This window comes from Paroedura picta, chromosome 1, assembly GCF_049243985.1.
Source record: "Paroedura picta isolate Pp20150507F chromosome 1, Ppicta_v3.0, whole genome shotgun sequence".
NCBI classification, from domain to species: Eukaryota; Metazoa; Chordata; class Lepidosauria; order Squamata; family Gekkonidae; genus Paroedura; species Paroedura picta.
In genome coordinates, this window is record NC_135369.1 from 197,929,974 (window position 1) to 197,955,866 (window position 25,893).

The 25,893-nt window shown below is 48.8% G+C and overlaps 1 protein-coding gene across 1 annotated transcript in view; it reads right to left on the reverse strand.

Moving 5' to 3' along the window:
• TRAM2 (translocation associated membrane protein 2) overlaps positions 1-25,893 on the reverse strand; it is a 61,981-nt gene that overhangs the window by 19,749 nt on the left and 16,339 nt on the right. The window contains exons 2-4 of the mRNA XM_077315981.1: positions 17,928-17,991; positions 3,758-3,867; positions 1,237-1,353 (exon numbers count right to left, since the gene is read on the reverse strand). Coding sequence (XP_077172096.1) covers positions 1,237-1,353; positions 3,758-3,867; positions 17,928-17,991 — 291 coding nt within the window. The remainder of the gene's footprint in view (positions 1-1,236; positions 1,354-3,757; positions 3,868-17,927; positions 17,992-25,893) is intronic.

The window sequence follows — 25,893 nt, forward strand, 5'->3', positions numbered from 1 at the left end:
AATATAAACCAGGGCAAGAGATTTCATGGAAAAATCTGAGACCAACATTGCCTGAGAGCGACAACGCGTCCCTCCTCAGACATCCTCTCCATGGCCTGAACCAGTCTGGCCTCTTTAAGGGCCTTAGGTAAGTTCCGTTCCTGTTATATTGTTTAAGATCACTGAAATTGTGTTATTTAGATAATTGTTATGGTTGTATTTGTCTATGTTAGATATTAATTCGTTCCATGTATCCCGCATGTGGTATGTAAACCGCCTTGAGCCATATGGAAGTGCGGTATAGAAATCAAATAAACAAATAAACAAACAAACAAACAAATAAATAAAAACTATATCCCTCAACTAGCCCTTAGAATCTGTTCCACGCCAACAGTAAGGGATGTTGGGGTGGGCTGCGTCCAGGATGGGGGGGGGGGGCAACAATTGACCCCTTGGCCCCAGACTGACTAGCGGAGAGAGGCTGATTCTGTGAAAGCTCAAGGGGGTGGCAGGTTACACTGGATGAGCAAGAGGGTTGAGTGTCCTGCATAGTGCAGGGGGTTGGACTAGATGAACCAGGACGTCCCTTCCAACTCTATTATTCTATGATTCTAAGAATTACCTCAGCCAACAAATCTGTCCCCAGTTGCCCTGCGTATACGGGGTGGCCAGGCTAGCCTGATCTTGTTGTATCTTAGAAGCTAAGCAGGATGAGCCCTGGTTGGTTATGGGATGGGATACCACCAACAAAGTCACCACACAGAGTCAGGCAAGGGCACACCACCTCTGCTCGTCTTTGCCTATAAGAAGAAAAGCTAACTGATGCAATCTCAAAGGGGCTTCCCTTCCTCCCCCACAACAGACGCCCTGTGAGGTTGGTGGGGCTGAAAGAGCTCTGACCGAACTCCTGAGAGAGCAGCTCTAACAGGACTGTGACTGGCCCAAGGTCACCCAGCTGGCTGCATGTAGAGGAGCAGGGAATCAAACATGGCTCCCTGGATTAGAAAACACCAATCTTGACTACTACACCGAGTTAGCTGTGACTTAAAGGCCCTTTCCACCACCAACACACTTCTATATGGAGTGACCGTAGTCATAGTTCCCTTTCTGGAGTGACATTCTGAACTGGAGGAAGTTGCTGTCTTCCATAATTTGAATTCTGACAGCTGAGGACATGGCAGCCGGTCTCCACCCTCCCTCCCTGAAAGCAGCAGCGATGTAGGAGGTATCTCGTGTACCTTCGCTTCCCTGCCTTACCGTTACAATGACGTATAAGCACCAGATCACAGAGGTGAGATGAAATGCAACCAGCTGTCCAGACTCGTTGAACTTGCTGTGTTTGACCTTGGACAGGTGGAGTCTCCGGTTGATTTTCTGGACAAAAAGAAGAAAACCAAAGAAACCCAAATGACAACTCCCCTCTATGAACAAGGTGACTTGTGGTAGAACAGACTAGACCCCGTGACTCAAGGATACCAGCCAGAGGACCATTTGCTTGGGACAGAACGGTTGGTACAACAACCGTTAGCCAAAGCTGCTATGTGCCATAGGAAGCAGAGACAGCCACGAGATGGCTGCCGCAGAAGGCAGAGACAGCCATTAAATGGCTGCCGCAAGTGGCAGAGACAGTCTCAAAATGGCTGTCAGCTACATTATGGCAGCTTACTTTCAGTCACACAGTGAGGATCCTTTACTGTGGTGGCAACTGCTATCAAAGTAACATGTTAAAAACATCTGCATAGCCTAAGGTGACCAGATTGTCCCACTTTTGAAGAGACATCTGGGGGCACCTGGCAAATTGTACTTATGTTGAAATTAAAAATATATATATTACAATACTATATTTGCATTCTATGCGTTCTATGAAACTTTTTGTTGCTCCATATAGACCAAATTTTAAAGAACCCTCCCGGTCAATGGTGTCCCGCTTTACCAATGTTAAAATCTGGTCACCTTAGCATAGCCAATCAATTCTCCAATGGCCTTGCTTGGCCAAATCCTCTTAGGACTCTGCCCACTTTATAAGGACACTTGGTGGGCACCAGGAAGTGTCAGCAGGTGCCATGATGCCCACAGCACCTTATTGGGGATGCTGCCTAATCTATATCCATGTCCTGGATTTGCCAATTAAACCCCAACAATGGCTCAGGTGAAATTAATCTGGGATTTGCTTTGCAGCTCTGTTCAATGACTGTTGGGTTCGGCAAAGAATGCTGTCTTAGTGTCATGGGGATTTGGTAATAAAACCTGATAAACACTAAAATGGCTCCTGAAAGCAGAAAGATAACTTAGAATTGTGATCTCCCAAACTTTGTAGCAGAAGATGAGTTTCTTGGCATCCACTGCCTTCTTCGATGAAATGAAAAAGTCAGTCCTGATTTTTTCCCCCACGTCACTGGAGCAGGAGGGGCTTTAAAGAAGCCCCAGTGGACCAAGCTGATCCACCCCACTCCAAAAACAAGGGAAACATTTCTTTTATAATAGACACAAGACAATGAAGAGTGTCTGTTCCAAAGCAACACTGAATCACAGGGCTACATTGAGATGGCTGGATTCTTTGACAGAAGAGAAATCAGCAGATTATTTAGTCCAGGGGCCAAGGGAAAATCTTCTATCCCAGCCGAATTTGCTCATGTTTGCCTTTTAAGACCGTTTTAAGTTTTTAATTTCAAATCAACATAATCTTTCTTGGAATGAAAAGATATTAAAGAAGTGCATGATACAAAATTAACTTTTAAAAACTGGATTTATAGGCCACCCTTCTCTTACAAAGTCAGCTAACCATAGTCAGAAAACAACAGAACCATAAATAGGTATAAAAATTGATTTCTGTAAAAAAAAAATGTTCTGACTCATCCCACTAAACCAAATTCTCAAATATCTATGATAGTGGTGATGCATAGGTAAATGAAACCAGAGACAGAAAGACATATATATTATCCCTTGCTCTTGTTTAAGTTGAAACGATAAAATACAATTTGAGAGTCTCCCCAAAGCACTTCCAGAAAGATTAGTCAGTCTCACATAACCCACACCTGAGAGGTTCAGGGGTGTCCTGGGTGGTGACCATTTCCGTGAAACCACCACCAAAACCTTCCAGTTGGTCACTTCTGATTAGATCTCGGTATAGACCCAAGTCGGGTGATAGAAGGGCTTGGAAAACTGAGGAAGGGCGCTTCTAGCCCGAAAAGGCATGGCTGGTCAGTTCTTGTTTTAATTCACACGGATTAGTTTCCTTGACTTGTACTGTTCTGCTTTATCGGGACTGTTTTTTGACCACTTGATTATCACCCATGCTATGAACTTTAATGTATATGCCTTGTGGCAATATATAAGAGGATAAAAATTTCAAGTGAAAATGAGACTGAGAAATTATCTATGCAGGCTTTATTTGGGACATTTGTCCATTTATTTAAAGTTACCCCTTCCCCAAGATGGGACATCGAGTACACAGCTGAGAAAGTCAAGCCTGTATCAGTTTTGCAAATTAGGAATCTAAAGCAAATGTTTGGGTCTGTGCTTCTTTAAAATATCTCTATCAGAAAAGGGATATGGGAAACACCCATTCCAAAAACAGCTCTCTGTGACACGAAGACGTCTGGTTTAGAACTCAAAACTTTGTGGCTGACCCCATTTTATGGACTGGCACCCATTTTATAATTCACCCCACCTCCTACAGCAGCCATTTTTTGCTGCTGCCTGGATGACATGCTTTCAGAATTCCAAACTAAGGTTTGTCAAACTCACTTGGCTAGGGGGCACAAAAAGTAGAACTTACGTCCAAGGCGTACTCCTGTACTACGGCATGCAGAATTATTGCTATGAAGATGTAGAAGAGGATTGTGACCAAATCCTTCAGCCCGTAGTGATAAAGGACAATCTCGCTGTCTGAAGAAAAGGAAAGGGACAGGGTGGTAAGCAAAGCGTGGCATTAACATTCAGCATGGAACAATTTTGGGACCAAGCTGTCCGTGGCATTTGTTGAAGGGTGAAGCTAGACACAAACGAGAGGGACAGCTGGTCTCACGGCTAGGGTTGTGTGCAGCAGCGTCCGAATCGGCCTGGAACGGCCTATTTGGATGCTCCCATGCACGCTACCCATTCAACATGGGTATTCAACATGGAGATGGGTGAGGGAAAGAGACTTTTTCTTTCCCCTAAGGGTAGCGGAGTGTCAGGACAAGGGTGCTCATACCTGGTCTTTCCCTTTCCTTAGCTTGCTGTGCCCTTCCATTTGGAACTTTTCTTCCAAGGCCTGTCAGGGATCAGGACCAGGCTGGACATGGAAGTCCAAACACCACAGAATACGGAAAGAGTCCTCCCACAGGCATCATGGCATCTGCTGACACCTTTAATGCTGCCCAATTGTTTTTAGGTGGGCAGAGCCTAGCGATGCCAACCTCCAGGTGGGACTTGGGGATTCCCTGGAATTACAACTTATCTCCAAAATATGGGTATTCGTTCTCCTGGAGAAATTGGATGCTTTAGAACGGGGGTTCCCAACCTGAGGCACATAGGCTGCATACGGCCCCTTTCTGTGTGGCCCTCCAACCTGTTATCACCCCCGGGCCTTTTTCCTTAGACTACTGTTCTTCCTGCCTCAAGAGGCACCATCTACTGCTGTTCATCCTGTCCCTTTCTTGCAAAAAAGACAACAGCAACATTGTTTTGGTCTCCATGGCTATTCTGCCAGCCCCCCTCTTGGTCTTATCCTCCATAATAGCATTTTGGCCATTCTAGGTGCTTTGCTAGCCAGCAAAGCTCAGCCCCCCCAGACCACTCAGCTTTTCAACTCCCCATCTCCATGAACTGCCATGTTGAAGCTATGTATGTATAAGAGGAAGGTAAAGTCGCTGTGTGAATGGGTTCAGGAGATGTCAGGTCTGCTTCTGCAAAAACAGGCAGAAAAAAGAGAGTAAAAGGCAGGGTCTTTTTGCCAAAAAAGGATACAAAGTAATTTGCATACTGAGCATTTCTAGAGGCTCCACCCATCAAAGCAAGTGGCTTCCAAAGGTACCAGTGAGGTTGCTGCTACAACCACACTTTTTTCCTTCCACAACAAGAGCTGGTGGCTCTGACTTCTGGCCTTGCTTGCTTCTGCCTCTCCTCCCTTCGTCACTCCGGCTAGGAGTCTTCTTTTACATCTGTGATAGCAGGACTCAGCGAGTGGCCCCTTGAGCGCTCTCTTAGCAGGGAAGCTTATGGCATTCCCCTTCTCACATCCTCCTCTATCCAAATTCACCTCTGTCTACCTGCCATTTCACTCCTCATGATTAAAGCTTGGCTGGCAAGCAATGTGTGTGTGCACCCTGCATATAATTTGAAGCCAATTTAATGGCATATCCTCTGTTCCAGGTGGAAGGCTGCCTTCATTCTCTCTGTCTACTTGCACTTTTTTGGAGGGCCCGAATTTTTAACATATTAAAATTAAATCGTATTAGCATGTATTAGCATGTGTCTATTTAAACGTCAAGGGACTGTGTTTCTTTTAAAAAATCTCATAGTAGTCAATGTACTTAGGATTGCAACTTTACCATCTGATAGGCCAGATTCACAATCCATTTTTAAAAAATTGTTCCTAAAGGTAAAGGTAAAGGTATCCCCTGTGCAAGCACCGAGTCATGTCTGACCCTTGGGGTGACGCCCTCTAGCATTTTCATGGCAGACTCAATATGGGGTGGTTTGCCAGTGCCTTCCCCAGTCATTACCATTTACCCCCCAGCAAGCTGGGTACTCATTTTACCGACCTCGGAAGGAAGGAAGGCTGAATCAACCTTGAGCCGGCTGCTGGGATTGAACTCCCAACCTCATGGGCAGACAGCTTCAGACAGCATATCGCTGCCTTACCACTCTGCGCCACAAGAGGCTCTTCTTTGTTCCTAGCTGGGTATATAACCCAGTGCTTCTGAAAATTGTAGTGGATGGAGAGGCAGGGGTCTCTTCTCTTCTCTGCATGGTCTAATTGGAAATCCCCAGCTAATAGCAGCTAGAGTGGAGTGAATTTAATGGGAAAGGGAGGAGTTAGCCCTTATATTTTTATTTATTCAAGGATAACATTGAAACTCTGCAACTGCTTCTCTGCTAAGATGTCTGCAAAAGGAAGTTCTGTTTCAAAGAAATAAAAAATTGCAGATAAGCACCGTGTCTTTAATGACAAATAGACTACTGAGTATTTCTTTGTTTTAAACAAGGATAAAGCAGTTTGCCTGATATGTCTTAAAACTCTCTCAGTATTAATGGAGTACAATATTAAAAGGTACTTTGAATCCTATCACAACAGCTACTCAATATATCAAGGAGAGGAGTGAGTGAACAAGATAAATTCTCTTTAAAAAATCAGTGTTTCTGCAGCAAAATAGTTTCAGAAAACATGTTGAAGAGAACCTGTCTACCATGAGGGCCAGGTATCATGTTGCTAAATGTATTGCTGAGACTGGTAGACCAGTGGTCCCCAACCCTCAGTCTGTGGCCCGGTGCTGGGCGGTGAGAGCTGCGGCAGCGGGTCGCTTCTCTCTCTCCCCGCTCCCCCACAGCGAGAAGCTTGCCAGGCCGCGAGCAAATCAGCCGCCGAAGCAGCCAATTAGCTTGCGGACCAGCAAGCTTCTTGCTGCCAAGGGGTGGAGGGAGAGGGCTATCCGGGGCCCGCACAAATGCGGGTGGTTAAGTCATGCCTCTGCTCGCTCAGGCAGGGCATTCAGACGCAGATTTTCAGAGCCGCCTTCCTGAGTCTGACCAGCCAGTCTTGTCCAAGCCCTGCTACTCAATAAAAGTTTTTAAAGATTTGTGTGTGGGTCAGTTTGTGTGTGTCACCCGGCTCCCCCCTTTGTTCTGGAGGGCCGTGTGTGGGTGTTAAGGCAATTTAAGTTCAGTCAATAGACATCCATGTCCTTATGTCCAGCTCCCAGGGGTGGGAAGTGGATGACTTTGCCCCACCGAAGAGAAGAAACCTTCAGGTGAGTCCAATGTTCTGTTCTCCTACAGTGTGGCTGAAGTCATCCAAGGTGGTTAGCTGTACCAGAGCTTCTCATAAGGCTGGGCCTAGTACCTCAATCCTGTGGCATTTGCTAGGACCTGTCTCCAAATGCGAAGACCGTCTGATCTATGCAGTAATGCCTTACGAATGTGGAGAAGGAGGACCACGTTGCGGCCCGACAAATCACTTTGACCAGGACCCTGGCAGTGAATGCCATCGACGTTGTGGCGGAAGGGGTAGAGTGGGCCGTGATCTCATTGGGCGGTAGTTTATTTTGCACTACGTATGCCTTCTGCACTATGTATGCCGTCTTGACCCATCTCGCGATGGTTGATGCCGATGCCTTCTTGCCCTTGTTCTAGGTCGTCTATGACACGAAGAGTGCATCTGAACAGCGAATACCAGCTGTTCATCTCAGGTAGATGTGGAGAGCTCTGCGGACATCCAGCATGTGACGTTTCATAGAACCATAGAATCATAGAGTTGGAAGGGGCCATACAGGCCATCTAGTCCAACCGCCTGCTCAACGCAGGATCAGCCCTACGCATCCTAAAGCATCCAAGAAAAGTGTGTATCCAGCATTTGCTTGAAGACTGCCAGTGAGGGGGAGTTCACCACCTCCTTAGGCAGCCTATTCCACTGCTGAACTACTCTGTGAAAAATTTTTCCTGATATCTAGCCTATATCGTTGTACTTGAAGTTTAAACCCATTACTGCGTGTCCTCTCCTCTGCAGCCAACAGAAACAGCATTCTGCCCTCCTCCAAGTGACAACCTTTCAAATACTTAAAGAGGGCTATTATGTCCCCTCTCAACCTCCTTTTCTCCAGGCTGAACATTCCCAAGTCCCTCAACCTATCTTCATAGGGCTTGGTCCCTTGGCCCCAGATCATCTTCGTCGCTCTCGTTGTTGTTATGTGCGAAGTCGTGTCCGACCCATCGCAACCCCATGGACAATGATCCTCCAGGCCTTCCTGTCCTCTACCATTCCCCGGAGTCCATTTAAGTTTGCACCTACTGCTTCAGTGACTCCATCCAGCCACCTCATTCTCTGTCGTCCCCTTCTTCTTTTGCCCTCGATCACTCCCAGCATTAGGCTCTTCTCCAGGGAGTCCTTCCTTCTCATGAGGTGGCCAAAGTATTTGAGTTTCATCTTCAGGATCTGGCCTTCTAAAGAGCAGTCAGGGTTGATCTCCTCTAGGACTCACCGGTTTGTTCGCCTTGCAGTCCAAGGGACTCGCAAGAGTCTTCTCCAGCACCAGAGTTCAAAAGCCTCAATTCTTTGACGCTTGGCCTTCCTTATGGTCCAACTTTCGCAGCCATACATTGCAACTGGGAAGACCATAGCCTTGACTAAACGCACTTTTGTTGGCAGGGTGATGTCTCTGCTTTTTAAGATGCTGTCTAGATTTGCCATAGCTTTCCTCCCCAGGAGCAAGCGTCTTTTAATTTCTTTGCTGCAGTCCCCATCTGCAGTGATCTTGGAGCCCAGGAAAATAAAATCTGTCACTATCTCCATTTCTTCCCCATCTATTTGCCAGGAATTGAGAGGGCCCGATGCCATGATCTTTGTTTTCTTGATGTTGAGTTTCAAGCCAACTTTTGCACTCTCCTCCTTCACCCGCATCAACAGGCTCTTTAGTTCCTCTTCACTTTCTGCCATTAGAGTGGTATCATCTGCATATCTGAGGTTGTTGATATTTCTCCCTGCAATCTTGATCCCAATTTGTGACTCCTCTAATCCCGCATTTCTCATGATGTGCTCTGCATACAAGTTAAATAGGCAAGGCGACAGTATACAGCCTTGCCGAACTCCTTTCTCAATTTTGAACCAGTCAGTGATCCAGTCAGTGATTCCATGTTCATCAGTGATTCCATGTTCGCTCTCCTCTGTACCCTTTCAATTTTATCTAGGTCCTTCTTGAAGTGAGGCTTCCAGAACTGCACAAAGTTCTCCAGGTATGGTCTGACCAGTGTCATATACAATGGGACTATGACATCTTGTGATTTTGATGTGATGCCCCTGTTGAGACAGCCCAAAACGGCATTCACCTTTTTTACTGCTGCATCACACTGCCTGCTCATGTTTAGTTTACAATCCACAAGTACCCCAAGGTCTCGTTCACACACAGTGTTACCTAGAAGCGTATCCCCCATCCAGTAGGCATGCTTTTCATTTTTCTGACCCAGATGCAGAACTTTACACTTATCTTTATTAAATTGCATCATGTTCTCATTTGCCCATTTTTCCATTGTGTTCAGATCTTGTTGAACTCTGTCTCTATCTTCCGGAGTATTTGCCAGTCCTCCCAATTTGGTGTCATCTGCAAACTTCATGAGTAGTCCCTCCACCCCCTCATCTAGATCATTAATAAATATGTTAAAGAGTACCGGGCCGAGCATCAAGCCCTGAGGTACCCCACTACTCACCTCTCTCCAGTCTGATGAAACACCATTGACAACAACTCTTTGAGTGTGGTTCTCTAACCAATGCCCTATCCACCTGACTATCTGAAAATCCTGATTTTCAGATTTTTCTTGTCTCTCTGTTTTGCTGGTTTTGGGAAGAACGATGGTAGGACCACTGGTTGGTCCAGATGGAAGGTAGAGCTGACTTTTGGCATGAAACTGGGGTCAATTCTTAGGGTTACTGCACCCTTTTCGAAAACGCAGAGTTCTCGTCTAGAGGATAGAGTTCAGATACACGGCTGGCTGATGTTATGGCGACCAGGAACAGATAGGTTCGAAGGATGGTTTCGTGAGTGTCCTAAGAAACACTGGGAGACTCCAGGTGGGAAATCTGTGGACGACCAGCTTGTCCAGCTGGGAAGCGCCCTTCAGGTAGCACCTGACATATGTATTTGTAGTAAAGGAGTTGGGGCAGTCAAGTCCTAGGATGGCACTGATCGCAGCCACCTGTCTGCGCAGGGTGCTGGCCCGGAGGCCTAGCTTCCTGCCAGATTCTAGGAATGAGATGATATCCTTGTATGAGAGTTGGCATGAGCTAATCTTGCTTTCAGCCGCCCAGGCATAGAATGCCCTCCATGTGTGGTTATAGATGCACCTGATTGACGGTCTTCTGGCCTGTATCATGACAGAGATGACATCTGAGGATAAGCCTAGTCGTTGTAGTCGCTCAGCTGTAGTCGCTCAGCTTCCACACAGTCAACTGTAGCCACTCTGGGTCTGGATGGAGAATGGGCTCCTGGAGCAGAAAATTGGGCTTGTATGGAAGAGTTCACGGTAGTGTTACTGCCATCTGTATGAGGTTGGAAAACCATGGGCGTCTGGGCCAGTGAGGGGCTATGACAATGACTGTGGCTCTCTCTCTTCTGATCTTGTTCATGAGCCTGCCAAGCATTGGTAGAGGTGGGAAGGCGTAGAGTAACCCCTGCAGCCAGGCGCATGAAAGTGCGTCTTCTGCCTGCGCTTGATAGAAGTGGACTGAGTGTTCCCTGGTGTCGCCATCAGGTTCACTAGGGGCAAACCGAACCTGTCGCTGATCTGTGCAAACACTTCCCAGTTCAGTGATCACTCTCCCAGGCCCAGGTCCTGTGAACTGAGCCCCAGGCCGCTTGCTGCTTCGCTAGGCCCTGGAGGCGTTCTGTCCTCAAGGTCGCCAGGTGCATTTCTATCCAGGTGAGCAGCCGGAAAGCTTCTAGGTAGAGGGTGTGCAAGCGAGTCCCTCCCTGCCTGGTGATGTGAGCCTTTGTTGACATGTTGTCTGTGTGGATGAGTACGTGGTGTTTTTGCAGAGTGTCCTGAAAGGCCTTGAGTGCCAAGTGAGCTGCACGAAGCTCCAGGCAGTTGATGCTGTGCTGTGCTTCCAGGCCCGACCAGCGAACCTGGGCCGTTCTTGCCTGGCAATGTGCTCCCCAACCGCGTTGGCTGGCATCCATGGTGACTACCTGGGGCAGCTGAACAAAGGCCGTCCCTAGATGGAGGTTGTGAGCCTGTGTCCACCAGCAAAGTTCCCTGTGGGTGTGGGGCGATGTTGCGTTAGAAGGGAAGGATGGCCCACTGGAGGGGTCTGGAGTGAAGTCGAGCCCATGGTACAATGTCTATGGTGGGGATCATAAGGCCATGCAGCGCAGCCAGTTGCATGAGTTCTGTCTGGGGGGCCTTGATGATCTGTGAGGTGAGTAGCATCAACTTGGCCCATTTGTCTGCAGGTAAGTAGACAGTCGCTGTTGCTGTGCACAGTTTGGCTGAGAGGGTTTCAGGTGGCCCTTTTCCCTGTTGATCAGGAAACCGTGTTCTGCAAGGAAGTTCATGGTTGCATGTGTGATGCGGCTTGAGGTTCTGGCATACTTGTCCCTTAGCAACAGGTCGCCAAGATACGGATAGATGTGTATCCCACACTGGCGTAGGCGAGCCACTAGTGTCACCATGAACTTGGTGAACACCCAGGGTGCAGAGGAGAGCCGAATGACAGAGCTGTGTATTGGTAATGGTGTTCCATTTGGGAAAACCGAAGGTATTTGCATGAATCCCGGTGTATCGGGATGTGTAGATACGCCTCCCGAAGGTCGAGGGACATCAGCATGTTGGCCCTCTGCAGGACCTGAAGGATGCGGTGTAGTGACTCAATTCTGAATTTCCTCTTTTGCACCCAAGCGTTGAGCGCTTTGTTTAGCACCGCCTGCCATTCTCCGGATTTCTTGGGTATGATGAAAAGGATGGAGTACAGTCCTGAGTATCAGTGATCTTCCGGAACTTCTTTGATGGCCCCGATGTTGAGTAAGTGTTGGATGGCTTGTGTGAGTTGGAGACGTTTGTGTGCAGACCTTGGGATTGGTGGTGTTAGGTATCTGTCCAGATGTGTTCCGGTAAGCTCGATCAAATAGCCATCTGCAATGATATAGAGAGGACCCATTGGTCCAAGGTGGATTGGCTACACACCTCCCGGAATGTGTGGAGCTGGCTCCTGATCGCGGAGTCAAGCAGACTGATTCCTGGGCTGCTGCCCTTTGTTTTGCCTGAACTGCTGTGGCTATCTGTTGGAGAAGGCATTGCGTTATTTGGTGGAGGTGTAGGGTTGGAAGGACCTTAAGTCTCTGCCTCCCCCTTGGCTCCTGTAGGAGCGAAAGGTCTATTGACGTCTGGTTCTCTTTTCCCTGTCCTTGTTTTGGCTGTGGGATGCAGGCATGGCCTTCTTCTTATCCTTTGTCTTTATGAGGACCTGGTACAGATTTGACTCCCCAATAGGAGTTGGCCGGAGAACACAGATGACGACAGGGTGTTTTTGGATGCGATGTCCACCTTCCAATGTTTGAGCCAAATGTTGCTCCTGATGACGATGCTGGCGGCCTGTGCCCGGGCCGAAAACTGAATGGTGTCTTGGGATGCATCACCCGCAAACTCTGCCGCCCTCTTGATCTTTAGTATAGTCTGCCTAGTTGATGTTGCTGAAAGGTGGGATGACCGTAGCATGCTGTCTGTCCAGATGACTATAGCTATAGTGAAGTTTGACAGGGCTGCTGATGCCCTGATGGCCATGGAGGCTGCTTTCCTAGGTCTTCTTCAGTGCATGCTCGTTGTGGCAGTCAATGGGGTCCTCGAGAGTGTTCTCTCCGTCCTTGATGAGCACTGCCCCGGAATGCAGAGTGACCACTGGAGCATCCACAAGGGGCACCTTGAAGTCAGCCATGATCTCCTCGGTTAAGGTGTAGAGTTTCTTGGCAATAGAAGTGAGGGTAGTGCCAGCTGCTGGCAGTGCCCATTCCAATTTGATGACCTCGTCGAAAGTGTCAGAAAAGGGGAGTAATGTCTGTACCGGTCTGGGCTTCTTGAAGCCTCTCGCATCCAGGTTTGCAGAAACTTTTGATCTGGATTTCTCTGTTGTTTCCATGTCGTATTTCAGAGTAGCTATGACCTGGAAGTGCTCAGCCTGAAACAAATGGGTTAAAGTGTCCATTGAGGCTGATGCCTCATCACCCGAGAGTTCCCCCTCCTCCCTGTCTGAAAGGCTGTCCGCTCTGGGAAAGGAAGACCTGTCCTCTGAAGAAGTGTGGTACCTGGATCCCCTGTGGCTTGAGTGGCGAGCTGGGGACCGATGGCACGGTGAGCCTCCCCTATCCCTCCTTGAAACTAGGTTGCCCGTGTCTGAGTCTTCTGACTCAAGGCCCATTGAGGAGAGGGGCAGGGAGTCCTCCCGCTGAGATCCCAGGTTGGGGATGGCATCCCCGTCCCTCCCAGCTTCCCTTACACTGTGCGGTGGCGAGGGACTGGTCCTGAGGTGCCTGGCCTTAAATCTGTGCCAGCGTAAGTATTCCAGGAACATTTGTTCCTCTTCATCCTCCTCCTCAGCCTGGCTAGCCGTGCCTGAGTGGCGCTTGGATTTCCTGCTCCCCCCTCCCCCTTGTCAGTGCCTTGGTTCCAGTGAGAGGGAGCCCTTACTGGATGCGCCACGCCGGGCCGGGGCATGGCCTTGGCTTGCTGAGGCCTGCGGAGGAGCCCATCCAGACTGGCAAACTGAGCTCCGGAAACAGGGCAGCGCAGTCTTGGAATGGTGGCCCGGGCCCACGTGGTCGCCGCTGACTTGGAGTGGCCGTGGGCCGTGGCTATGGTGGGGGGGGGATTACAATCCGGGGCTCCAGGTTTAACCCCCCCCCCGCATTTACTCCAAGTCCCATCTTATCGGTAGGGCTCGCTGGCCCTAAAAGCCTCCCGCGTCAGTCCAGAGTTTTGACGGTCGGGCTCCGGACTCCTGGGGTCCAGTCTTCTGGCAGGCAGCATTCTGGGGCTCCGGAATGCCCGTTCCCACCAGCAGACACAGTGCCCCCTGCGGCCTTCGCAGCCATTGCTGCTTTCTTTGGGTGGGAGCTTGCGTCCTTAGACCGCTGCTGGGAGTCTGTTCCACCGCCGCCAACTCCACTGCGGTACTCTGGTAGGGTGGCAAGGCAGAAGATGAGGGACCCGGAGCCTCCCCTAACCTGCGCCTCCCCTGAGAACAAAGAACTCCCCTGGGTCCTGTGCTGCTGCTGCCTCCGCCATGGAGCCATCTTAAAAATCGGGTTCCTTAAAAAATCCTGATGGGGAACTGGCTTGTAGCTCCCCTCGGCTTCGGTGGGCAAAGATCCTTAATTTTGATCTTAAATAGAAAATCTTGTTAAAATGACTGATGAGCTGAAGAGCAGGGATCAAAACATCCTGCCCAAGCAGTAGGGCAATCCAAAACTGGCTAGTCAAACTCAGGTCGCTCAGGAAGGCGGCTCTGAAAATCTACCTGAGCACGCAGAGGCGTGACCTAACCATCCTGGATGACTTCAGTCCCACTGAAGGAAAAGAGTTGGTTCTTATGTCACTTTTCTTTACCCAAAGGAGTCTCAAAGAGGTTTCCAGTCACCTTCCCTTTCCTCACCCCACAACAGAGGTGGGTGAGGCTGAGAGAGCCCTGAGATTATGGCTTGGTCAGAATAGCTTTATCAGTACCGTAGTGAGCCCAAGGTCACCCAGCAGGCTGCGGGGTGTGTGTGTGTGTGTGTGTGTGTGTGTGTGTGTGTGTGTGCAGAACCCAGTTTGCCAGATTAGAAGTCCGCACTCCTAACCACTATGCCAAGAAGGAGGGGAGGAAGCATTTTCAACCTTATGGACAAGGGCCTTTCATGGGCCACTGGGAAAATGGAGATGCATTAGGGTTGCCAATTCCAGGTTGGGAAATACCTGAAGATTTGGGGGGCAGAGCCTGCAGAAAATGGGGCCTGGGGAGGGGAGGGATTTCAGTAGGTTAATGCCACAGAATTCACCTTCCAAAGCAGCCATTTTCTCCAGGTAAACTGCCCTGACCTGCACAGGCCAGGCAAGCGTGATCCTATCGGAAGATAAGCAGAGCTGACTATGGCTAGTGTTTGGATGGGAGACCTCTAAGGATTTGGGTGGAGTTCCTCCAAGGAAAACTGGGGTGGAGGCAGGCAACGACAAACCACCTGCAACGGTCCCGTGCCTGGCTGCCAAGCAAGCCTTAGATCTCCTGGCTACGCTTATTTGGCAACTGGTGGATAAATTCAGTGGAATGAAGAGGCAGCAGAAGGTCTATCTACTCCACACTCTCCAGAGTGCTGCTTGTCACAGTCATTGCACAAGCCTAGTTAATGGAAAACCCTGGTGAGGGGGGGGGGGCTATGGCAGCCTTCAGCCCGTCCAGGGCAAGAGCCCGGCTTCCCCCCTCAATCTGCTCAGCTTTCCCTATTGCAATACTGCTCTGCAGATACAATACTAACCACCTCTCCAACAGTAAAACACCTCTCAGGAAGATAGGAAAACTGGGACAGGGGACCAGCCAAGGGAGAGATTTTTGCTTATACGGAGGACCTTCCTAGTTTGCAGGAAAACATTATTTCTCTCATTTTTTAAAAAAGCCAAACCTTCCTCATCTGCCAAATTTCTGGATGAGGTCTGTGTGTCTCATTGCTCTTCCGGAGTCATAGGATTTTCTGGAGAGTTAAGCTTTAGATTAAGAAAAGAAGCAGAGGAAGGAAGTTGGCCGCCTAGGTGTAAACTGCACGGAGCTTTTATTCCAGCCCCAGATCGATTCAGTCCCTGCCCTCTACACATAATGCGATTTCTGCTTGGATTTGGGGCGATTTTAATTTTCCTTCTGCAGCAAGAAGGATTGATCCGGAGTGACCCTACCTTTATTGTGGGATATCCTGGAGTGCTGAAAATCCTCAATATTCATTTGGGAAAGAAAGCTCCGTGGTAGATAACCTCTAATAGGCTACACCTGGTCATGTGACACGCTTGCCTTAAAGGAGAAGCCCTTAACTTCTCTCAACTTCTGTCGGTCCTGGATTTTTCCTCCCTCCCCTGCCTTTTTCGATCCTCTCCCCCTCCCCTCCAAGAACAGAAAGAGACTCCCTGCCAGGCTCCTCCCCCCCCTTCAAGAAAAGAAAGAAAGAGCCCCCCCACCTTCTGAGCCTTCCTAACCACGTGCAGAAGATTTCCTGTTTCAATGGGGGGGGGGGGGAGGAAGAATCGAGTTCAAAGCGATCTGAATTCAACAGGATTGACAATGGAATAAAGAAAGTAAGTGCAGACTCTGCCCTAGAGTCCTTGAGAGGGCATATTCTCTTGGAAAGGGAGGTTTAAGTTGGTGGGAAAGTTTGGTGGTGGGAAGTGCTATCAAGTTGTCTAGGCCAGGGGTGGCCAAACTGTGGCTCTCCCAAGGTCTATGAAGTACTATTGCCATGAGCACCTGCCAGCACCTGTTTCTCACAGACCAGAAAGGGGACAAAGACTACCAGTCAGCTGTTCTAGCCAACACAGAAGCCAGCTTGTGATGAGAGGCCCCGAATTTACAATGATTCTGGCCCTCTGAAAGATGGCAAGCCTCAGCAGATGCCCAACTAAAGTTACTAGGCCAACCTGGCAACCAGCGAAAGAGGGAGGGACATGGGGAGATGTTGTGGGAGGAGTCAGGACCTCACTTCTGGGTACAGCCCAAAGTGATAATGGGTAGCTCTAGGAACCGCCTGAAACTTTATGTTAAAACCATAGTGTTTTTGGACATTCCTAGAGCTACTCGCTGTAACTCATGGGCTGTACAGCACTTCAGCATACTTTGGAGATAGGCTGGCTCCTATAGGACATTCCCTAGACCTGGGAGTGGTCATCTGGACCAGGGCCTGCTTTAGCAACAGAAGAAGCCTCACAGAATTATATCTGGCCTTCTGGTTCATAGAACTGATTAAAGTGTCCTAAATATTAAACACTTTATATCATTGTATATAAAGGAGCCTAGAAGAAGAAGAAGAAGAAGAAGAAGAAGAAGAAGAAGAAGAAGAAGAAGAAGAAGAAGAAGAAGAAGAAGAAGAAAGAAGATGAGTTGGTTCTTTCCTCTCCCCACAACAGGCACCCTGTGAGGTGGATGGGACTGAGAGAGCCCTGATATTACTGAAAAAGAAAATAAGAGTTGGTTCTTACATGCTGCCTTTCTCTACCTGAAGGAATCTCAAAGCGGCTTACAATCGCCTTCCCTTTCCTCTCCCCACAACAGACACCCTGTGAGGGAGGTGAGGCTGAGAGAGCCCTGATATTACTGGTCTGTCAGAACAGAAGACGAAGATGAAGACGAGTTAGTTTTTATATGCCGCTTTTCTCTACCAGAAAGAGTCTCAGAGCAGCTTACAGTCGCTTTCCCTTTCCTCTCCCCACAACAGACAACCTGTGAGGTAGGTAAGGCTGAGAGAGCCCTGATATTCCTGCTTGGTCAGAACAGTTTCATCAGCGCCGTGGCGAGCCCAAGGTCACCCAGCTGGTTGCATGTGGGGGAGTGCAGAATTGAACCGGGCATGCCAGATTAGAAGTCTGCACTCCTAACCACTACACCAAACTGACTACACCAATACTGCATATATTTAATATTTATTTTCTTGTATTTTATGTATGCTGTTCTATTTATACCTGACAATTGATAAAGGCGGCCATGCTGAAACACGTCTGGTCAGTGGAGGCATTAGTACGAATGTACACATGGATTTTATTGAGACTATACTTTAAGCCTTGGCATTTTTAATTCTTAATAAATATCAATTTTACATTATAGAGGCTTGAGCACCTTTTCCTTATTTTGATCCTTTTTTTTGGGGGGGGGGGTTCCTTGACATTTTCCCCTTTTTATTGTGGACTATATATATATCTATTTCTCTGCCGCCAGTTGAAGCAGGGATCAGTGGAAGACCTGGCAATTCTATGCCCAACCACCATCTTAAGATCAGATTGGCTTTCCTTCCAGCATGATTTGGGATGTGACTCTCCTAGGGTTGTGTGTGGTGGCGTCCAAATTGGCTGTTCCAGGCCAATTCGGACGGCGCCGCACAGAACCCAATGAAGCTCTTTTAAAATACAAAACGGCAGTTCCAGCATTCCCATGATGCATTAGAGGTAAGCAGAGGGCTGGGAAGGACCTGCCTGAAGAACATCTGTCATAGGTCATCAGGAAGAGGTGTTTGGGGGTTATTCATAGGGTCACTCACCTGCTGTAGGCACACTAATGTTATACTGAGGTAAGATAAACAAGAAGGCAGTCTTGGCTGTAACCTGCAGAGGTGAAAGCAAATTCCTGGGTTAGCTGGTTTGAAAATCCCAATAAAGGAAACATTCTTATCAGACTTATTTGCCCCCAACCCTATTGCAAAGCATATCGGGGGGGGGGGGGGGTGTGTGGAAAAGAACCAACCAATCACCCAACCTCCTCCACTTTACTGTCCTACTCTGAAGATGGTTACAATATGGTATTGTCAGCTTTATCCATTCATCAACTTCTGTGAATTTAGTGGAGGGACCCTGGCTCACTTGCTCAGCAAGCAGAAAGTCCCAGGTTCCATCCCCAGCATCTCCAGTTAAAAAGAACCAGGTAGTAGGTGCTGAGAGCAACTACTGCCTGAGAACCCGGAAACTGAGCTGCAGGTCAGAGTAGGGAATGCTGACAAACTATTGGCCCTGACATGGTATAAGGCAGATTCGTGCATGTGACTGTATTTTTGACACCTACACAAATGAGCTCACACATATATTTAAACCTCTCCTCCGGAGCGGTATAAATAAAAGCCTAAGGGCTAAATGGGAGGAGAAAAGGGCAGGGCCTGACCATGATAAAAACTTCAAGTGTCACTCCAGGGCCAAGCGGCCAATTGGGAACCACGTGCAGCACGGCACCCCATTGGCTGCTTGGCTGGGCCTCGCCTGGGCCGCCCGGGGAGTCGCCGGACAGAGGAAGAAGCTTTCCCCCATTATAAGTCCTCCGGCCGGCTTCTCCTCACCCTCGCGAAAGGAGCAGGGGTGGCACATCTTTGACACAGCGGCCCTGCTCCTTTCCCGCCTGGGTTCCCTTCCCACTGGGGAAAACAGCAGGGACGTCATGTCGAAGATGTGGCAGCCCTGCTCCTTTCCCAACCCCCACGCAGCCGCCTTCAATGGGAAACGGGGGGCCGCGGTAAACGAGCAGGGCTGCCGCGTCGAAGATACGTGGCCCTGCTCCTTTTCTGCCCAGCCGCCGCCCAGGCGCGTGCAATCCGTGCGGAGCCTCCCGCCACGCCACGCCACGCCACGCCACGCCACGGGAAGCCTTCACCTTGTGAAGGCTTCGCTGGCAATGGGGCCTATTGGGCAGGCCTGCACAGGCCGTGCAGAGCCTCCACGCTAGGCCCTGGAAAGCCTTCGCCCCGCAAAGGCTTTGCCGGGGAGGAGGCCTAGCGCCCATTTTATTTTAAAATAAAATGGGCTTTCCCCTTAGCATAAGAACATAAGAGAATAACAATTGATCTCTAGACTGTTGGAGTGAGCAACTTAGCATGTCTGGACATTGTGTGTATGTATTTGTGTTTGCTACATCATTCTAAGTTGTATTGGTATTGTCTCCATGAATGGGAAGCCTATCTGTGTCTTCACCTGGGAGTTCATAGAATCATAGAATCATAGAATCATAGAGTTGGAAGGGGCCATACAGGCCATCTAGTCCAACCCCCTGCTCAACGCAGGATTAGCCCTAAGCATCCTAAAGAATCCAAGAAAAGTGTGTATCCAACCTTTGCTTGAAGACTTCCCGTGAGGGGGAGCTCACCACCTCCTTAGGCAGCCTATTCCAACTACTCTGACTGTGAAAAACTTTTTCCTGATATCTAGCCTATATCGTTGTACTTGAAGTTTAAACCCATTACTGCGTGTCCTCTCCTCTGCAGCCAACAGAAACAGCATCCTGCCCTCCTCCAAGTGACAACCTTTCAAATACTTAAAGAGGGCTATCATGTCCCCTCTCAACCTCCTTTTCTCCAGGCTGAACATTCCCAAGTCCCTCAACCTATATTCATAGGGCTTGGTCCCTTGGCCCCAGATCATCCTTGTCGCTCTTCTCTGTATCCTTTCAATTTTATCTACGTCCTTTTTGAAGTGAGGCCTCCAGAACAGCACACAGTACTCCAAGTGTGGTCTGACCAGTGCCGTATACAATAGGACTATGACATCTTGTGATTTTGATGTGATGCCTCTGTTGATACAGCCCAAAACGGCATTCACCTTTTTTACTGCTGCATCACACTGCCTGCTCATGTTTAGTTTACAATCCACAAGTACCCCAAATAGGCAAGGCGACAGTATACAGCCTTGCCGAACTCCTTTCTCAATTTTGAACCAGTCAGTGATCCAGTCAGTGATTCCATGTTCATCAGTGATTCCATGTTCGCTCTCCTCTGTACCCTTTCAATTTTATCTAGGTCCTTCTTGAAGTGAGGCTTCCAGAACTGCACAAAGTTCTCCAGGTATGGTCTGACCAGTGTCATATACAATGGGACTATGACATCTTGTGATTTTGATGTGATGCCCCTGTTGAGACAGCCCAAAACGGCATTCACCTTTTTTACTGCTGCATCACACTGCCTGCTCATGTTTAGTTTACAATCCACAAGTACCCCAAGGTCTCGTTCACACACAGTGTTACCTAGAAGCGTATCCCCCATCCAGTAGGCATGCTTTTCATTTTTCTGACCCAGATGCAGAACTTTACACTTATCTTTATTAAATTGCATCTTGTCCTCATTTGCCCATTTTTCCATTGTGTTCAGATCTCGTTGAACTCTGTCTCTATCTTCCGGAGTATTTGCCAGTCCTCCCAATTTGGTGTCATCTGCAAACTTGATGAGTAGTCCCTCCACCCCCTCATCTAGATCATTAATAAATATGTTAAAAAGTACCGGGCCAAGCACCGAGCCCTGAGGTACCCCGCTACTCACCTCTCTCCAGTCTGATGAAACACCATTGACAACAACTCTTTGAGTGCGGTTCTCTAACCAATTCCCTATCCACCTGACTATCTGAAAATCCAGATTGCAGTCCTTCAATTTATCCATCAGAACATCATGGGGAACCTTGTCAAAAGCTTTACTAAAATCCAAGTAAATGACATCAACCGAGTTGTCCTCTCTCCCCGTCTCTCCCTTCCCTCCTTTGTCCTCTCACTTACATCACATGGCCTTCCGTGGAGACATGTATGTATGTATATATGTATGTATGTATGTATGCATGTATGCATGCATGTATGTATGTATGTGATTTTTAAGCCACCCCTTTCCAGAGTGGTCTCAGGGTGGCTTACATCAAGACAGAAAAACAAATCAGATATTATTTTATATAGATCAACCAGACTTGATGCTAAAATCAAGCACATTAATACCTACGTATTAAGTTTCATTTTTCTGACCCAGATGCAGAACTTTACACTTATCTTTATTAAATTGCATCTTGTTCTCATTTGCCCATTTTTCCATTGTGTTCAGATCTCGTTGAACTCTGTCTCTATCTTCCGGAGTATTTGCCAGTCCTCCCAATTTGGTGTCATCTGCAAACTTGATGAGTAGTCCCTCCACCCCCTCATCTAGATCATTAATAAATATGTTAAAAAGTACCAGGCCGAGCACCAAGCCCTGGGGTACCCCACTACTCACCTTTCTCCAGTCTGATGAAACACCATTGACAACAACCCTTTGAGTGCGGTTCTCTAACCAATTCCCTATCCACCTAACTATCTGAAAATCCAGATTGCAGTCCTTCAACTTATCCATCAGAACATCATGGGGAATCTTATCAAAAGCTTTACTAAAATCCAAGTAAACGACATCAACCTAATTTCCACGATCCAGCAAACCTGTTACTTGGTCAAAAAAGGAAACCAGGTTGGTCTGGCAGGACCTGTTGGAGACAAATCCATGTAGACTTCCTTGGATCACCAAATTGTCCTCCATATGTTTGCAGATCGCTCCCTTTAATATCTGCTCCATTATCTTCCCCACAACAGAGGTCAGACTCACTGGTCTGTAGTTTCCCAGGTCATCCTTCCTCCCTTTTTTGAAGATTGGAATAACATTTGCTCTCTTCCAGTCCTCCGGGACATCTCCAGTCCTTAAAGAGGACCCGAAGATGATGGACAAGGACTGTGCAAGTTCTCTGGAAAGTTCTTTGAACAGTCTTGGGTGCTTTTCATCTGGCCCAGGGGATTTGAATTCATCCAGTGCAGCTAAATGCCTCTCGACAACCTCTCTATCCATGTTAACCTGCCACCCAGACACTATCCTTTGGCTATTGCCATCTCTAGATGTGCCTAAACCCTTTGACCTGCGGGAAAAAACAGATGTAAAAGAGGCACTAAGCCTTTCTGCTTTCTCTGCATCTTTCGTTAGAGTTTGTCCATCTGCACCCAACAGTGGGCCTATTGCCTCCTTTACTTTACGTTTGCTCCTCACATAACTGAAAAATCTTTTCTTGTTACAATGGGCTTCCCTGGCCAATCTTAGCTCACTCTCAGCTTTGGCCTTTCTGATGATTCATCTACAGTGCCTAGTAACCTGTAGGTACTCTTCTTTAGAGCTCTGTCCTTCCCTCCATTTCCTGAACATTTTCCTTTTCTTGCTTAGTTCCTCTTGAAGTTCTCTGTTCAAATAGGCTTCTTAGAGCTCCTTCAGACTCCTAATGGTTTAAATATAAATATAAGTACCCTACGTAATATTTCATTTTTGTTTGCTTGAGCCGACAAAAATCAATGAGGCTCTTGGCATAAAAGATATTGTGACGTTTTAGCAAAACACAAGCCACTAAGGAGATGAAGAAGAAGAGTTGGTCTTATATGCTGCTTTTCTCTACTTGAAGGAGTCTCAAAGCGGCTTACAATTGACATACTCCACCACTCAGCTCTGGGGCCCTCTCTGCCCTCTTGAAACGGGATAACTCACAAAGCCTTAAAGAACAGCCCCACTGATGCATCCCTCGGCAGGGGAGCAGCTCAGCATCCAATTCGGCATGCCGATTTCCCTCTTCAGGAAACAAAACACTCGAAGAAAAACAACTTGAGAAGAACCAGGAAGTGCAAACAATTATTGTCCTTTCATCTGATTATTGTTTTGCTAGTTCAAACAAGCAACTAACTGGCTACGGAAGTTGCAATTTGTGCAGTCAAGAAAGAAAGGAAGGTGCTTCATTCTTCTCCCCCTCCTGAATGCTGTTTCCCCTCTCAAAAGCACTCCAAGCTGCTCTTCTCTTCACAGAGAAAGAAGTCCCAGTTTCCGGCTCCCCCCCCCCCCAAGCTTTCTGGAAAGGAAAGTTGCTAGAGCCATTTTGAAAAGCTGGAATGTTAGAACCCCTTGCCTGATCTCATCAGTTCTCAGAAGCTAAGCAAGATTAGCCCTGATCATTTTGATGGGAAACCAACGAGGAAATCTGTTTGTCTCTTGCCTTAAAAACCCTTCAGGGTCACTATATGTTGACTTTGACTTGACAGAACTTTCCACCACCAAAAAAGCCCTCATCTCTTCACTTCCCCTGCCTCCGGCTGTATACTGCGTGTGTTTGGAAACACAAACTCCCCGCCTTGTTCTCCGAAATACCAAACTACCCCAAAATCAAAAGGCAAACGGCCTTTTATGGATCTCCTCAGTCATTCTAAGGAGAGAACTGTGTCTGGTTCAAGGTCACGCAGCTGCAGAAGAGTGGGGAATCAAATGCAGTTCTCCAGATTAAAGGCTGCCGCTCTAAGCCACAACACCACACTGGTTCTCTTCACACGCAGTGTGGGTGCACATTATGCCGCTTCACCACAAGGAAGATGAACTGCATGCAGCTTCTCTGAGGTTCCAGAGGTGACAGAACAGGGATTACACCAAGGATTACACCATCACGAGGAGCAGACGCAATTCTTCCTTTGATGCATGCATTCAGATTCAGTTTATTAGTCAGCCATTGGCCAATTCAAACAAACTGATTGTTATATACAAAATCAGTTAAAATCTTTAAACCGCTCCACGGGAGCAGTATAAATAAAGCAGTAAAGGCCCTTGAGGTGGGCCCTGTCCGGGATGGGGAAGGGTAGCCATTGGCCGCTTTCCCTTGGATTGGGCCCTCTGGTTGTCAGTCCACTGCCAAGCGGCCAACCGGCCCCTTGGCCTCTGACTGACGAATCTGCCCGACTGACAGCTCGACTTATGCTTTGCGCCTGCCGACCCGGCTCCCCCACACGCTGGCCTCCTTACCCCACTGCCGCCATTACCCTGCAGGCAAGCAAGGTAGGTGGCGGTCAGGGTGCTCCCCCGAACTTTGGATCGGCAAAGGAACAGCTCCAAAGGAAGCTCCGGACCCGGCCTGGAGCCTGCCGGGCCCGTCGGGCTTCCTGCGTGGCAAAGGAACAGCCCGGCAGGACTGTCCCTTTGCCGCGCAGGAAGCTCCAGTCCCACCACCCAGCCTGGCGGGGGGGCCACACCCCAGGAGGTGGATGGGGGATGGGCGCCCACCTCCCCAAACTGCCCCTTCACCTCCCCCCTCTTGCCCCCCAGCCAAGTCTCCTCACTTCCCCCCTTTCTCTCTCTCTCCCCCACGCTCTGCCGCCGCTGCCCCAAACACCCACCCTCCCACCCATCTCTACCTCAACCTCTTCCCCCTGCCCCCTCTCACCACTCACCCCCCCTCACCCACCCAGCGGACACTTTACCCCTCTCCTTCCCCCGTGCCCTGATCCCTTTCACTACACCTTCCTTTTGTCTGTACCTGTTTCTCCTTCCTTCCTCCCTCCCTCCTTCCTTCCCCCTCTTCCCTTCCTTCCTTCCTTCCTTCCCTTTCTGCCTCTCACTCTCCCTCTTCTAGCCGTCTCACCTGCACACGTTCTATCTTCCTTTCTTCCTTTCTACTATCCCACTGCCCGCTAGCACCCGCTGTATTGTTTCTACAGTGGGCTTACTTTCTAGTTAAGACATAAAACTGATAAGATCATTAGGAGTTTAAAAGTTATCGATTGAGTTCCTACATGATAATAAAAGGTTACACATAAAAAGGAACCATAATGATTAGGGTTTTAATTCTGATTGCACAATACAGACCAGATTTTCCAGAGCAAACAGTGCAACTCTATTGGTAATGCAGGCATCAATATCTGACAGTAGAAAGATCATATATTCAGTTTTTGAGAGGCCTGAGGCAGTAGGGGGTATTCTTTTAATAAACTTGCCTCTTAGTTCATCTTAGAGGGGCAGTCATAGTGCGTGAGGTCCTCAATCACTCCCCTATCACATTTACAGACGCATTCAGATAGGGGAAGATGGAAAAACCGACCACTACACACGGCTATGGGTAAGAATTGGAACCTTAAATGAGTAAATGCCATTCTGAGTGTTAAGGATGGCAAACTCTCCAGATATGAGGATCTGCATTGAATTCTCTTGAAATGTTTAAAAAGAGGGACAGCTCTGGATGGAGCAATTATATCACCATCTAGTACTGCATCCAGCATGCATCCTTACCACAATTCCTCTCTATATTTTTGAAAGGGCCATCTGGGCGGCGTTGTCCGGGTCTCGGGGCTGCTGTATGAGCCTGTCCGGCCCTCCAAAACCACAGGAAGCAGGCCAATCCGGAGGTGATTGGGATGGCCCCCGGGGAGACCGCCTCCCCAAGCCACGTGGGAGCGCTCACCCAGCATCGCCGCCACACAGCTTCTGGGCAGCGTGGGCTGCGCTTGGCCGACTCCCCTCTTCCGTGGCCCTCTGGCTGCCCGCCGCTCCCAAGAGGCGCATCCAGAGGCCGTGGCCCTCTGCCCGCCCGCCACAGAGCAGCCGCCTCTACAGAGGCCTTCCCCGCAGCGTGGCCACACCGTCCTCTGGCTGCCTGCCGCCAAACCCAGCGCTCTCAATGGGCCTGGACGCAAGTGCGATGCTCCCCAGCCACTTGCTGCCCGCTGAGGACGCCCTGCCACCATTAGCATTGCCCAGCCACCCCCTCTCTGCCGCCAAGATCCCAGCCGCCAGCCCTTTGTGCGCCTGCAGCCGCTCAGGTAGCTTCCCAGCCGCCTGCCCACCACCAACCTGCTCGCCGCCACCGCAACCACTGCCTCCGGTACATCCCCCCCCCCCCTTGGCCCACTCTCCCTGCCGCTGCCCACTTGCGCCCATTGCATTCCTGAATGCAATGGCT